Source organism: Mya arenaria, chromosome 9 (genome assembly GCF_026914265.1).
Source record: "Mya arenaria isolate MELC-2E11 chromosome 9, ASM2691426v1".
NCBI lineage: Eukaryota > Metazoa > Mollusca > Bivalvia > Myida > Myidae > Mya > Mya arenaria.
This window is the reverse complement of record NC_069130.1, coordinates 36,054,821-36,068,586: the sequence shown is the minus strand read 5'-3', so window position 1 is coordinate 36,068,586 and position 13,766 is coordinate 36,054,821. Positions and strand designations below refer to the sequence as shown.

General features: G+C 33.9%; 1 protein-coding gene across 6 annotated transcripts in view; it reads right to left on the bottom strand.

Moving 5' to 3' along the window:
* Positions 1–2,420: 2,420 nt before the first annotated feature.
* The window catches only part of LOC128245438 (uncharacterized), a 29,842-nt gene continuing 18,496 nt past the window's right edge, over positions 2,421–13,766 (bottom strand). For 3 of the 6 annotated variants that reach the window (XM_052963578.1, XM_052963577.1, XM_052963580.1), the window contains 11 exons: positions 11,591–11,617; positions 11,302–11,346; positions 10,319–10,375; positions 9,543–10,049; positions 9,030–9,335; positions 8,733–8,825; positions 8,224–8,589; positions 7,733–8,017; positions 7,220–7,492; positions 6,265–6,336; positions 2,421–6,094 (listed from right to left, as the gene is read on the bottom strand). In XM_052963578.1, the coding sequence (XP_052819538.1) occupies positions 5,829–6,094; positions 6,265–6,336; positions 7,220–7,492; positions 7,733–8,017; positions 8,224–8,589; positions 8,733–8,825; positions 9,030–9,335; positions 9,543–10,049; positions 10,319–10,375; positions 11,302–11,346; positions 11,591–11,617 (2,297 nt within the window). In that variant the 3' untranslated portion in view covers positions 2,421–5,828. Of the gene's footprint in view, positions 6,095–6,264; positions 6,337–7,219; positions 7,493–7,732; positions 8,018–8,223; positions 8,590–8,732; positions 8,826–9,029; positions 9,336–9,542; positions 10,050–10,318; positions 10,376–11,301; positions 11,347–11,590; positions 13,209–13,766 lie in introns of those variants that run through there. The other 3 variants (XM_052963576.1, XM_052963581.1, XM_052963582.1) reach the window with 3 other exon arrangements.

Genomic DNA, 13,766 nt, shown 5'->3' with positions numbered 1-13,766 from the left:
GTCTATGTGACCTTGAACAGATAATCCGTTCTCGATCAACATTTGAAACACAAAGATGAGACCCAAGGACTCGACTTTGATTGGCTGGTTGGTCATGTTCAGTATATAAAACCTATTGATTTTGAGGTCACTTGATAAAAGGTGGAGGTCGTAGTGATCTTGAACTGATCTGAAGTATATTTCCGATCAATAACCGAAGAGCGCTGGGGCCAATGAACTTTATAATTTATAACCAGTTTGGTCATGGACAAACCTTTGAATGTCAGGAGGTCAAGGTCACAGCAACTTTGAGCTACAAATATGTTTCTGTAATCGGTGAATAACTAAAGAGTGGTGGGCACAGCGACCTTAAACATCAGATGAATCTTAACGATTATGAAGACATTAAGTCAAAGGTCAAGGTCTTGCTGACATTGAGCTAAAATTCGTTCTTTATCTGTATTGTCCATGACTTCAAAATTGGAATACAGGTTGGTTTATGACAGATGAAACCTATTGACATTAAACTCGTTGAATCACGGGCCAATGCCATGGTGAGCTGGAAATCGGTTTCCGATGAATAACTGAGGCTAGTAGATTGTTCATGACCAATATATGTAGCCTCTTTTATTGAAAGTTCAATGGGTCAAAAGTAAGGGTTCTGTGGTAAGGTAAGGGATTTACTTTGATAAAACGCCGCGAGTGCCATGTCCGAAGGTCCAAAGGCCTTTGTAAGACTTAAGAGTCTTAAAGGATTACCTTTCCCGACCGTAATTACTACGTGCATTGGGTGAATTTTAAATTATTTTGTGAATGTTATTAAACATAAGAAGTCGATTTGTTGCATGCGGGACTCGTTTACGTAAATCGAAAAGGTCAAGGTCATTTTTCATTAAAAAATGTTATTTTTCCTTGCCAAAGATGCGATTGGCCATGCATTGGCATCTTTTGAGTTAATTGACACGAATGGTGACAATGTAAAGCCATTTAAAGTCAAGTAAAATACCCATATCAATAGGTCCATGTCAAGGTCACACTTAAATTCCTTTTTGAATTGTCAGGGCAGTATCTTTTCCATGCATTTGGTGATATTGAAATTATTTGACATATTTGTTGAACCTGATAATCCGGTTGGCGCATGATTGACACGTATCAACAGGTCAAAGGTCTAGGTAACACTTAAGGACTTAAGTCATTGCATATTTCCTTGTTCGATCTGAAACTTGGTCATACAAATGGATGTTTTAAATTTGCATAAAATACAAGATTGTTCGACATGGAATATATGACCCATTTCAGTAGGTTAAAGGTCAATGGAACATTTAAGGGTCATTGTTTAAAATACATTGTATATTTGCTTGACCAGACTATAACATGGCTGGTCCGGACTGCATTTGGAATATTATAAGAACTGTTTCCCAGAAACTAGCGTGTCGCATGCATGTCAACAGGTCAAGCTCTACAAAATAGTTATTGGTCAGAATTGCTTGTATTTGAGCTTGTCCTGGCTGTAACTTGACCATGCTTTAGGAAATTTTATTATATAACTTTGCATAAATGTTCACCAAGGGATCTTGCGTGTCATGTGCTAGACCAATATCAGTACCTCAAAGATCCAGGTTTCACTTACGGTTCATTGGTTATAAGGCCTTGTATGTTTGCCTGTTCAGGGCCTTAACTTGGCAAAAAGGTTTGACATTGTTTGCCAGGAGATGCAAGGCCCATATTAGTAGGTCAAATGTCAATGTCACACTAAAGGGACATTTAGTCAAATCTCCTTGTATTAAAGCTTTTCCGGGCTGTAACTTGGCCTTGCCTTTGGGGACTTTAAGATAACTGATCAAAAATGTCTACCATGAGAAAACAGTGTGTCAATCCATTGGGGGTATCGGAGGTCAAGGTCTCATCGGTGGACATTGGTATAACTGTCTAGTATTTTCGCTTGTTTGACATCCCTGTTGTGCATAGATATAAAGTTTCCACAAGATAAATCCCAGATCGATAAAAAAATGCCAATAAAACAATATGAGATCCGTATTCATAACCAATTTTATTCAAAAGCGGGCTCAACTATAATTGTCATTTCGTCGACAAAGTTCGAATCATCCCATACGGAAGCATATTGTACGATATCCTATTATGAACATATTTTTACCATAACATTACATCTTTATTTTAATATGTTCAGTACTTTATAAATCAAAACCTCTAGGTAGTCAATGAAAAAAGATGCACCGATGCAACATTAAATAGCAAACATAATCATATAAAAAGATTTACCGAAGTAAATGCAAAACTCGCATCTTTTTCTTTTGCAATTGTACAGTACTTTTCATAGTCAAACCTCTAGGAAATCAATACAAAACTCGACGATGCAATAAATATTGCGCTTTATTCACAGACAGACCTATAAAAATAGATGTACCAAATTAAATGTCAAATCTCGCATCTCTTTTATTATATTTCAAACGTAAACAACGATAGTTTTCATACACGAAGTAGTATATATGTGAAAGAAAATAAGTTGCAAAAATGTAAAAGACAAATGTCGCGTTTTTATTCTTAGGCAATTAATAGGGCGAGGTGTGGGATCGCGATGGCCCTAATAGGATTCCGTAATATAAAGCAATAGCTACGTTTGTCCATCTGTATGCCTTCTTATCACTTTATCAATTTACCCAAGCTTTCTGATTACCTTCTGTCAGGATGCAAAAATATTCTAAAGACAATCTTAAATTCCTTTTTTTTTCAAAATGCGAATATACGTTATGTGGCTATAAAGACTATTTTTATATTCAGAAGCACATTTAAACAGAATAAGTAAATCAAATAATAATAAAACAATCGCAGTTTTAAAACAAACAACCACTCAAAACAAACAAAAAATGCATAAAACTGGGAACGTAACAAAACAATGTCCGTCTAGTATAAATACTAACACTTATCATGTCTAAAATGGACACACAATTATCTGTAGACATGCAGATATATACAATGTATATAATTATTAATTTACATGGTTTCAACATGCATACATTAAAGCACATTAATTTAATGTTAGCCAAATGGTCAATAATGATTCCAGTTACATAGGGCACTTCAGGCTAAGGAATTTAGCCACAGGATAAAACCGTGTTAAACAACACCCATTAAAGACTTTTCACTACAAAAACATATGTCAAAAATGATGTTTATATGATAAAAGACATAACATGGGTTTATCCTAATTTATTGGTCAGCCGATTTCGCTTCATGCTCTTCAAGACAAAATTCCCATTAGTGTTTACGCTTATGCCTCTGCCAATTAAATTGCCGGACAAATTTCGATGTAATCATTTACAAAGCCTCTGATATAAACTACCATAACATTTCGTTTAAGGTGTCAAATTATTTTCTTAATTTTAGCATGGAGTTGTTAAGTGATTCGCACATGCACTGTAAAGAGGCATTCATATCAAACATTTAGACAGTTATTTGCCGAATTAATGGATAGGTAAAGCAAAGGTAAACAATAAGTACACCTTTGATTACCTTTAAAATACATGTATTTAGTTATGTGTGTACACATATGAAAGTAATTTATCTTTATAAACACATAGAGATAATAATATGCTGCGATACAACAATATAAAATTACATGTACATGTAAATGAGCTATGAACACAGTAATCAGAACAAAATACATCATTATTTTTTCGAGTAATGACTTTTAAATGCAGATGGGCCATGTACAACCAAATGCTAAGAACAGAGTACTTACACATTTACATGAAAAAAAAAACACACAAAAAACAAAACTGAGTTTGAATATTCACATTAAATTATGTTGTGTGTGTTTAAAGTTATGTTAACGTCGTTTTAAAAACAATGAGGTAAAACTAAAATCTTATGGTCATACATGGTCATTGACTTCCATCATTCTTAGATACAATTAAGACCAATATTGAATACCACCCCAGCGCTTCTTTTCATATCAATCTGACAAACAAACAATGAAGGGAAGCCAGGCTGTACTTAATGGTCCATGAAATAATTTTAAAGAAGTTTGGCTTCCGTGGTAGGTTCCATTACTATCTAAGTAGATGTTTCCTTATTGTGTTATGTTCTCTCTTTTGTTGATAAATATCTGCTTGAATTGAATTCGAGCAATTCTTTAGATTCTTTATAGAAACAGGCCCCAAAATTTCAAATCCATGTAGTTTCATAGTGTTATGGATTATTTGCAATGCACCGTTATACTTTATTAATTCAAAACGATCACCGCGAGTTGTTACCGGAATTTCTGATATTGAATTAATCATTGACATCGCGTGGAATCGAGTTTGGATTAGGTTTCAATGTGGTATCATGAAGGATCACGTGATAGAAATGGACCAGCCAACATTATTGTTGTATAATAAAACTATACAATTTGTTTGATAAAGACAACCTTTATCAACAAAAAATTGTATATATTAATTAAAGAAAACAAGAAAAATCAAGATACAAAAAATGTCTTATACCGTTATAAGAATCATTTAGACACTTGTAATGGGCATTATATAACTCGTAGGCTTCACGTTTTACGTAGCTTGGTTTACGAACCTTAGGACGCGATTCATCATAACTCAGATAAAAAGTTTGGATGATGGTTTGTATTTGCAAATAATATGACTTATAATAAATGGCTTAACTTTATAAATTCATTGCACATTTATTCCATATAATGGTATGATAGATATAATTAAGGAACTGTACGAAACCAAACGATGCAATAAGCTTACCTCCCTTCTCTTCAATTAATATAAACAAATTATGGAAATAACAGAGAATGTATGGTTATTTTGTTTAAAAAATATTAAAACGAATTAAAATTATAAGTAAATAAAGCAATGTTGTATTTTTTAATTAAAAAAGTCATGTGATATGCAAACTTCGTAGTGACGTTGTTTTAAGGAATGAATTGCGGGTTGATGTCATTATCGGGGTAAGAACGCAATTGGGCTGGTCAAAGTGTATGAAAGGACTCCTCGCGTACTTTGACCAGCCAAACTGTGTTCATATCCCCGATAATGACATCAGCCCCGCAATTCATTCCTTATATATACACCAATAGTTCATCATTTCATTCAACAATTGTTAAAAAAATACTTCATTTCATTTAAGAATAACTTTCAGTAATATATTTTACCCATTCTGTAAATAGAACGACCCGACTGTAACCGGAAACATTTTTTCAAATGACGTCACAAGAACGCGGGAAACGATCAACCACTTGAAATCACTTTAAAACGTAAAACTAAAACACTTTTGGCAACAATGCACTTAAAATATAATAAATGTACACTTTCTAAAATGTTGATTTATATTTTACGGCATCTGCTGACACAATACAAACGATAGCAAGATCAATAGTTTTGATGTATATCGTTATGCGATGAATTTCTAATGGTCTAGGTGTGTGGATATCTCAAAAGAGGTTGTGATTTCGATTCCTACCAGGGGTACATTCTCTCCCAAAATGAATGCCAGTACCGGCTACGAACTAGAGCGTGATTCTATTACCTATCCGCCTTCGTAAAAATCGAGCTAGAATGTAGTATAAACTAAGCCGTCCAACTTTCGGTTTCGTGTTTTTGCAATTGTAAGATCAATCTAAAGTTTAATTGATCGATTGAAGACTGTATATAGACAGGTGTATGCGTTATACACGCGCTATTGTTTTCCATTTTGACATTTGGTTTGTTAAGGCGAACATAAAGTCAAGATCATTTAATACTTAAAAGCTTTGAAGCGCTTAATCGGCTGATGTCAGTGATGAAACACCCGAATCATCACTGCAATCACGATTTTCAACCTGACCATCTATATCATAAGGTAAGTGTATTTCGTGGACTAAAAATAGATCGGCCTGAATCATTATCACATTCATCTTTCCTCTGGCCAGTTTTAGGGGGTTTGTCAATTGCATTGTCGACTCTTTTCTTATCTGAACATTCATCCCCGGAAAATTTACTTTTACGTTGGCTGCAAACAAATATCCTCTTGAGAAACTTCCGCATTGAACTTCTATTTTGTTTCCTCTCTGGAGAATGTGCAACGTGTGTTTCTGCATTGGAAATAACTTCCATATTTTCTGAAGCAAAGTCCTTATTTAAATGTTTCGTACAATAAAATAAATATGTTTTTTAATACACAATAAGCTGTACAAATATTTTTGCAGTAGCCTAGGTTACAACCAGTGTAACAAACAAATAAGTTACGACTAAGCTAGTTTTGAAATATAACTACTTGAAAATAAGTCACCTTGATCTAAATAGATCTTGCCAATGTATTCTGCCGCATCTCTATCATGGCAGCTCAATTCAATCTCCATCTCTGTTGACAGACAGCAAAAGAAAACATTCACTATGGTAAAGAAAAAAATATAAAAGTTTCTTGAAAATCTATTATACTTTAATGTGACTAAGATATCCTGGAGAAAAAAAAATGTAAAAGTTTCATGAAAAGTTTCATGATTTAAAAAATAAATAAATGATGACATCAGGAAAACATTTCTTAATATTTGACCTAGTGACCAAGTTTTTGATCTGAGGTGAACCATATTCACAAATGTTTAAGACAACAAGTAGACAAATATTCTGAGCAAGTTTCATAAAGATTTGACAAAAATAAATGAATATTTTATGGCCGTGGAATTCTTTCTCCTAAGATTTGACCTTGTGACCTAGATTTTGACCGGGGATGACCCATATTAAAAAAAAAATTCAAGATATTATGCAGACAAATATTCTGACCAAGCTTCATAAAGATTTGACAAAAATTGTTGAATTTATGACGTGGATGATTTTCCTATGATGTGACCTAGTGACCTAGAATTTAACCCGGGATGACCCATATTCATATATATTCAAGATAACATGCCGACAAATAGGCTGACCAAGTTTGATTACCATTGGATAAAAACTATTGATTTTATTACATAAAATGAAAACTTTAACGCAGAATTGTTAACGACCGCCCACCCGCCAGCCCGGTTTTTAGCCATTCTATAACCCGTAATTTTTCGATGAAAAATCCGGCTAATAATATATGTATGTTCAACGTAACAATAGAGATGTCTATTTTACATCCGACTTAACAAAAATAGTAAAAGAAAACGTTCGGGGCTAAGAAACGATATGAAGTTTACATAATCATGAAGAGTTTTATGATCTTCCTCCGATTATTAATGGAACAGTGCCATATTAAAAGAGTTTACCTTCCATTTCACAGTTTGCTTGTTCTTGGGCTCTATTGTAGATTTGCGGAGAAAGTACACTCTTTTCAAAAAGTATTCGCAGAAATCGCAGTCGTTGTTTCTCATCTTGCATCATTATGTGTTGAGTAGCTGCAGTCACTAGTCTGTCCTGTCTGTTCATAATATCATCCGGAATGCAAAGCTCGTGTTTATTATCAACAATTATGCGCTCCGGGAGGTTTGTGATTATTTCTGCATATACATCTCCCATATTTCTGGCCAAACACACCAATGCTGAATTAGAAATACACATTTCTTTATATTTCTGTACCTTTCCATGTACTCTAAAAGTGCACTTCTAAATGGATTTTCGTTATCTCAAAAATGATTTTTTAAATTGTTTAAACAAACCTATATGAAAATATGTCTCATTCTAACACATAATGCATGTTCCGTTCATGGTGACACACAATATGATTTGAGGAATCCTGCAAAAAAAATTAAAAAAACAAAAACGTCTCGACCTCTATTTACCTTTATCATTTTCTGGCCAGAGATGACCACAAATGTATTCGTATTCGCCGCAATTGTTTTTCATTTCTTCCAAAAACATTTTAGCCGCATTCTCCCCTTTTTCAGCAAGCGTGTCCAGTAAACTGTCAACCCTATTTCGTCGACTAGACTGTGAAAGTATGTCAGACAATTCTTCATCTGATATTACTTTTTTATTGTGTAAAGTTAACGCAGTCTTTCTACCGCCGAGTTCTTCTGTTAGGAATTTCCTGTGCTCCTCAACAAATTTCAAGGCACCTTTGGCCTCTAAAATGTATTTAACATTTAGTTATATACAAAACATGTGTTATTGAATGCAAATGATATTACAGAATCATGGCGAGTTATATATGTTTAGCTCGTTCAAACCCAATTGATGTGTTTTCAATGAACTCTACATGTGGATTAAATGGAATTTCGTTTTTGTTTACGTTTTAAAGATTCCTTGTTACAATGGCGTTGCAAACTCTTACCTCGGTTTATTTTATCCACATTTCCCTCGTGTTTGTCGCTATCATGCATTGGGCGTACGTGTATATCCCATTGTGGATCTTCGCTGAATTGGTATTCGATAGGAACTGTTTTCATCATTTTGTTGATAGCGTTTATAATTGTTTGCCTGATTCTATCGACACTTAGTGTTCTCCAAACCTCAGAAGTCCACTGTAGATGAAATACAATAGATCCGTTGTATACTTTCTTTATAATAAGTTTTTCGTCAGCTATTATTCTATTATTGATTTCTATTCTGATATTTGCCTCGTTGAAATGCTCTACCAGCTTTTTCTCCTCGACTTTCATCGCGTCGCTTGTTAATTCCAAGTGAAATCCACATTTTCCTAAAATAGGATTAACAGTTATAATACATAAACATAGTACTTTTTATTTATAAACAAAAGGTAAGTACATTCAAATATTTGTCAAAATTGTAAATATTTGCACGCAGATGCAAATGGTTTGAACACTAGTATTTGATGTTTACCTGCAATTATTATTCTCAAATCGGAATGTTTGGCTTCTGTTTGAATTGGTATAACAGTTGATGTCCATTTTTCTTCAATTGGTCTTGAAATAGCTGAATATTAAAACAAGGCTGCAATTATGCGGTATTAGCAAAACTTAACAATAATACAAATAATCTATATCATATTAAGATGAATTTTTGACATTGCAAAAACGTTCCATGATGATATTGTCTTGTATGACAGCAATGTCGTGTAACATTGACCGAGATTAAACGATAATAAAACAATAATTTAATAAGGTTTTAATCACTTACAAAGACGATCTATAATTGGTTTGGTGTTAAGCTTTTCGAACAATTTAGTTCTGTCTAAATCTTTCAAGGCTGTCAGAAAAACCCTGAAACCTTCTGGCAGTTTGGTTAACAGTATGGCCAGAATATCCCTTCCCATTTGTGCCGGTAATTCATTTGTTAAGCGCTCGTATTGTTCGACATCTATGATCTCATACATGATGAAAAAATCAGCAACTTCATCTGGCTCAATTTGGTTTAAAATGTCTTCCTTGTATGTGTTGATGTTTCTTCTCATATCATCTGTGTTTAGGGTGGTGGACTCAGGAGCTGGATTAAATGTACAGTATTAAAATGTAAATATACCTTGTTGTTGCAGTAATTTAACTATATATTGATCCGTAAAACCCCCCAGCAATATTGTAAGTATCCTTTGATTCTTTGATAACAGTCATATAATGTATAATAAACATTATCTTTAGTAGTCCATTTTTTGTTTGATGAATTTATGTGTATGGTAAACTGGATGTGACCTACTTTGCATTCGCTTCGGTTCTTTCAACATGTCAGCTAAAAAGGCCTGTGGTTCGTCTCTCTTTATGTACAGTAAAAATCTATCGAATGCATCTCTCTTAAAGCGGAACATTTTGAAAAGAAAGCATTTGATCCGTTTACACGTTTGTTTAGAACGCAAAACTTCATATGCTTCAGGTGTCAAGTCTCCGTCAGATAAAAACTGATCTAATATCGGATCAATATCAAGATTATCTTTCAAATCCTTCAGATTTTGTTTGATAATCTTCTTGTGGATCTCCTCAAGGCCAAAAGCATGTGCTGATGGTTTGGAACGCAAAACTTCATTTAATTCTGGCGTCAAGTCTCTGTCGGATAAATTCTGATCAAAAATTGGATCGTTGGCCTGAAATTCGTTCAAACACTTTTGACTTTCTTTAATCTTGTGGACTTCCTCAAGACCAAAGGTATGTGTTGAAGATCTGTCTTCGGTAAGATTTCCAACCTCGTTCGGCAAAGAAGTGTGCATACCTTAACAATGGGAATAGAAAAGTCATGTATTGACATCACGCTGGTCACCTATGTAAATATCAGGAGATATTTCAAAGCTACATTATTACCAAAATTTACACAGCCGCTGGCATACAATTAAAATGTTTAAAGGGATGTTATTTTTTGTCTTTGCGCTGATATAGATTACTTCATTTAAATGTATTGCTTAACTTGATTCATTTTAAATCATAGATAATATGAAAGAGCTTTTAATTGCTATGATGAGAGTTGAAGACTACAACAAATACTTGAATATCCTGATGTGGACCAAACATCTTCGGAAGCGGTCGAAGTACCACAGGCTCCTAAAATAAAAATAAAATATAAAACAATCTTTACGTAAAAAACACCATGTAAATAATTATTCTCACCACATGTTTTCACACGATCCCTTGTAGATGAAAACGACTTTGCATGTGTGTACAGTGCTTCTCTGTCATATTCACCTTACGAATTCTGAGTTTAACAATAAAAAAACATGACCAAATCAGGGGTAGTAGTGTACATTAAGTTTACAACGCGAATCCGTTGGTCTGAGGGAAAGTATCGGTCCTGTTATGTTGTGGGGCATTTAGTGCACAGGCAAACTGAAACCCTGGTTAGAGCAGAGCAATGCAACACTAGAGCCTTTGCAGGTCCTCCCGGGGTAGAGGTTAGTATTTAAGTGGTTAGGCGGGGACTCCTGAGTTACCTCTAAAGACCTGTTTTATATAATACAGGCCTACTCAAGTGTCATATCGGAATAATCTATTTTCTCGGATTTTCTATAGAATTCAAAACACCTAGATATACAACTTCTCGCAAAATGCAAGCAAACAATAATATATCAAATAGAAATGAATGAGTTTACATAAAAAATCGTTCAATATAATAACATCAATTCTTTACTTACTAATTGAGAAAATTAGCGATTTTCGTTCCTTCTAAAAAATTTAGATTATTCAAAAGTAAAATGTGAAAAAAAAAACAGAGATAAAAACTACAGATAAAAAGTAAGATTGGCTTTGAATCGACGATGTTCTTGAGAAAGACTGTTTTCTTTCTGGAATAAAAATGATTACAATCAAATGTGTGTTATGGACTTTTCAGTTAACATAATTATCCGCAATCCTTTACTTACTAAATGAGAAAATGAGCGATTTTCATATCTTCTGAAGATTATAAAATAATTCAAAAGTAAAACGTAAATAAATAAACAGAGAAATAACTACAAATAAAAAGAAACATTTACCATGGCTTTGAATCGACGATGTTCTTGAAAAAGACCTTTTTCTCTCTAGAAATAATTATTGTACATGTAAATAAATAAGGGTATGGATTTGCAAAATAATCTGGCTCATGTTTATTTGTTGCACTAGGATTGAATCCAATAGATAAACGATAATTGTTTGATTCAGTATAAGATCGTAATATATTTCACCGATTACAATCATATGTGTGTTATTGACTTCTCAGTTAACATAACTATCAGCAATATCTCACTAAGTCTTATTAAATGAGATACAACAGTGTACAATTACCTGTACTTGGCGTGTCCTGCCTTAACTCTGAAATGGAAAGACACCAGCAGCATTTTAAGAGAGAGGAAAAAGAAGAGGAGAAGGGTGAAGAAAAATGTGTCGACACAAATGAGGAAGTAGAAACAGATGACGAGTCATGGTACTTTTTGTAGTTGCTACATCTAATGGTGGGGACGCCCATTTACTTGTGACGACTAGAAGAGCGGATGAAACTATTGAAAAAGTAGAAGATGATAATAGAAGCAGAAATAGCGCTACAATAGAACATAGAGATGTTATTGAGGTCAGGCCTGATATAGACTAGGGTGGCAGATATTCACCTCTGATGGATGTTGAAGTGGTACAAGATGGTCATGGACAATATACTTGGTATGAACGGCAATGAAGGCAGGAAGATCATATCATAGAACATAGTGGTAATGAACTAAGAGAACCTAAAGTCGAGACAAATTAAAACATAGCACGGACGACAAGTGAAGCAAATCTGAGAGAAGAAACTCGTCAGAAATTAGTCAAGCATAGAGATAGGAGACAGAAACAAAGAGAGTGGAATACGGTCGAAAAGTAAGTAACAGATATGAACAAGCAGAGAGACATAGAGACGAAACAGTAGATGCTCAACCTACTGAAACTGAAGATGATATGGAAGAAGGTCCGAGGAGATCATACAGACAAAGGAGAATGCCTGCTAGCTATGACGCATATCATTTAATCCAGATGGTACCAAAACTACAAGATTCGAAAAAATTAGCTCTGACGATTTTGGTAGAGTCAGAAATATTGATGGATATGGATACCATGATAGTACAGGAGTGAAGATACTGTTTGGAATTGAAATACAATGATAAAATGAAATCTGTTGTACTGTAATTTATCATATTTTAGATAATCTAAATAAAATTTCATGAATTCAGATGTGCTCGAGACAAGCAAGGACGCTTATTTTCAAGAAAGGGAGAGAAGCGGCAATTACTGGTTTTTAAAGTCTTGCACATGAAATTACCAGTAAGTAGTATCTTTGAAATGTTGAAATTTTATATTTTTTTTGTGCAAATTTTGAATTTGTTTGACATATACTTGTGTGATTATAAGGTCATATTGTTTGAGTAATACAGATTAGTTTTAACAGAAGTAATACAGTTGTATACTAAAGTAGTTATAGGCTAGTTCTGATTTCAATCTTTTTGGAAGTTGTAGTAGAGGCTGTTTACACGTTGTGTAGATAAATGACGAGACGTCATTTCTTGGAGAAAGGGTGTATGAAACACTGTGAATATTTCAGCATTTATTCAAAAGTGTTGTCTGCTCCAGTTCTCATATTTTGTGTTGACTGCTACTATTTCTTCTCCTGATAATTGAATTGAAAGAATACCAATCTGCCACGATTTCAGCTTTTCGCGCACATTTAGATTTTACTATTTTAACAAGTTCCTGGAAGTAGTTCTATGTTTGGTATGTATTACATGCATTCTAGTATGTTATTCTTTTAATTACAATATGTTGTATTGACTGTGCATACTGTATTTTTGGAAGGTTTGATAAATTCTGTTCTATCACAATATTGCAAGATAGCAGCATATTTGAAGTAACCCTTTGCATGTGTTTCACTGTGTTCATAATTGTTTACAGCAGTAACCACAGTAACCAGATTAACAGACACCATGGGTGAGAGATGAAATACATACAGTGAGAACACTCAGTTTCATAAACGTGTAAGTGTACCTGTAGTTGTTGGTGTCATGTATGTATTGTTGTTGTTGCGATTACTATATTATCTGTGTATGAAATGCTATGTATCTCATTAGTCGTTTGATAATACGGGCCACTAAGCAAATGCTTATATTGTATGAGATTAACCTTTTCTTTAACCTATTATAATAACTAAATGTGATGATGTACTATACTAAATGTCGTTTATACTATGTTGATTCATGATTCATCGGTATAGAAACGAGAGTTAATTATGGAAAACAACTTTTTTTGTTATGCACACGACGACATAATACGAACCTCGACCGGCTTGGTCTTATACTCGTGATATATAATAACTATAATACGACCTTGATAAAGGGCAGGGAAAAGGCCAGACCATTATATAAGGGTCTGGTTTTGTAAAATTATCTGGCTCATGTTTATTTGTTGCACTAGGGTTGAATCCAATAACTAAACGATCATT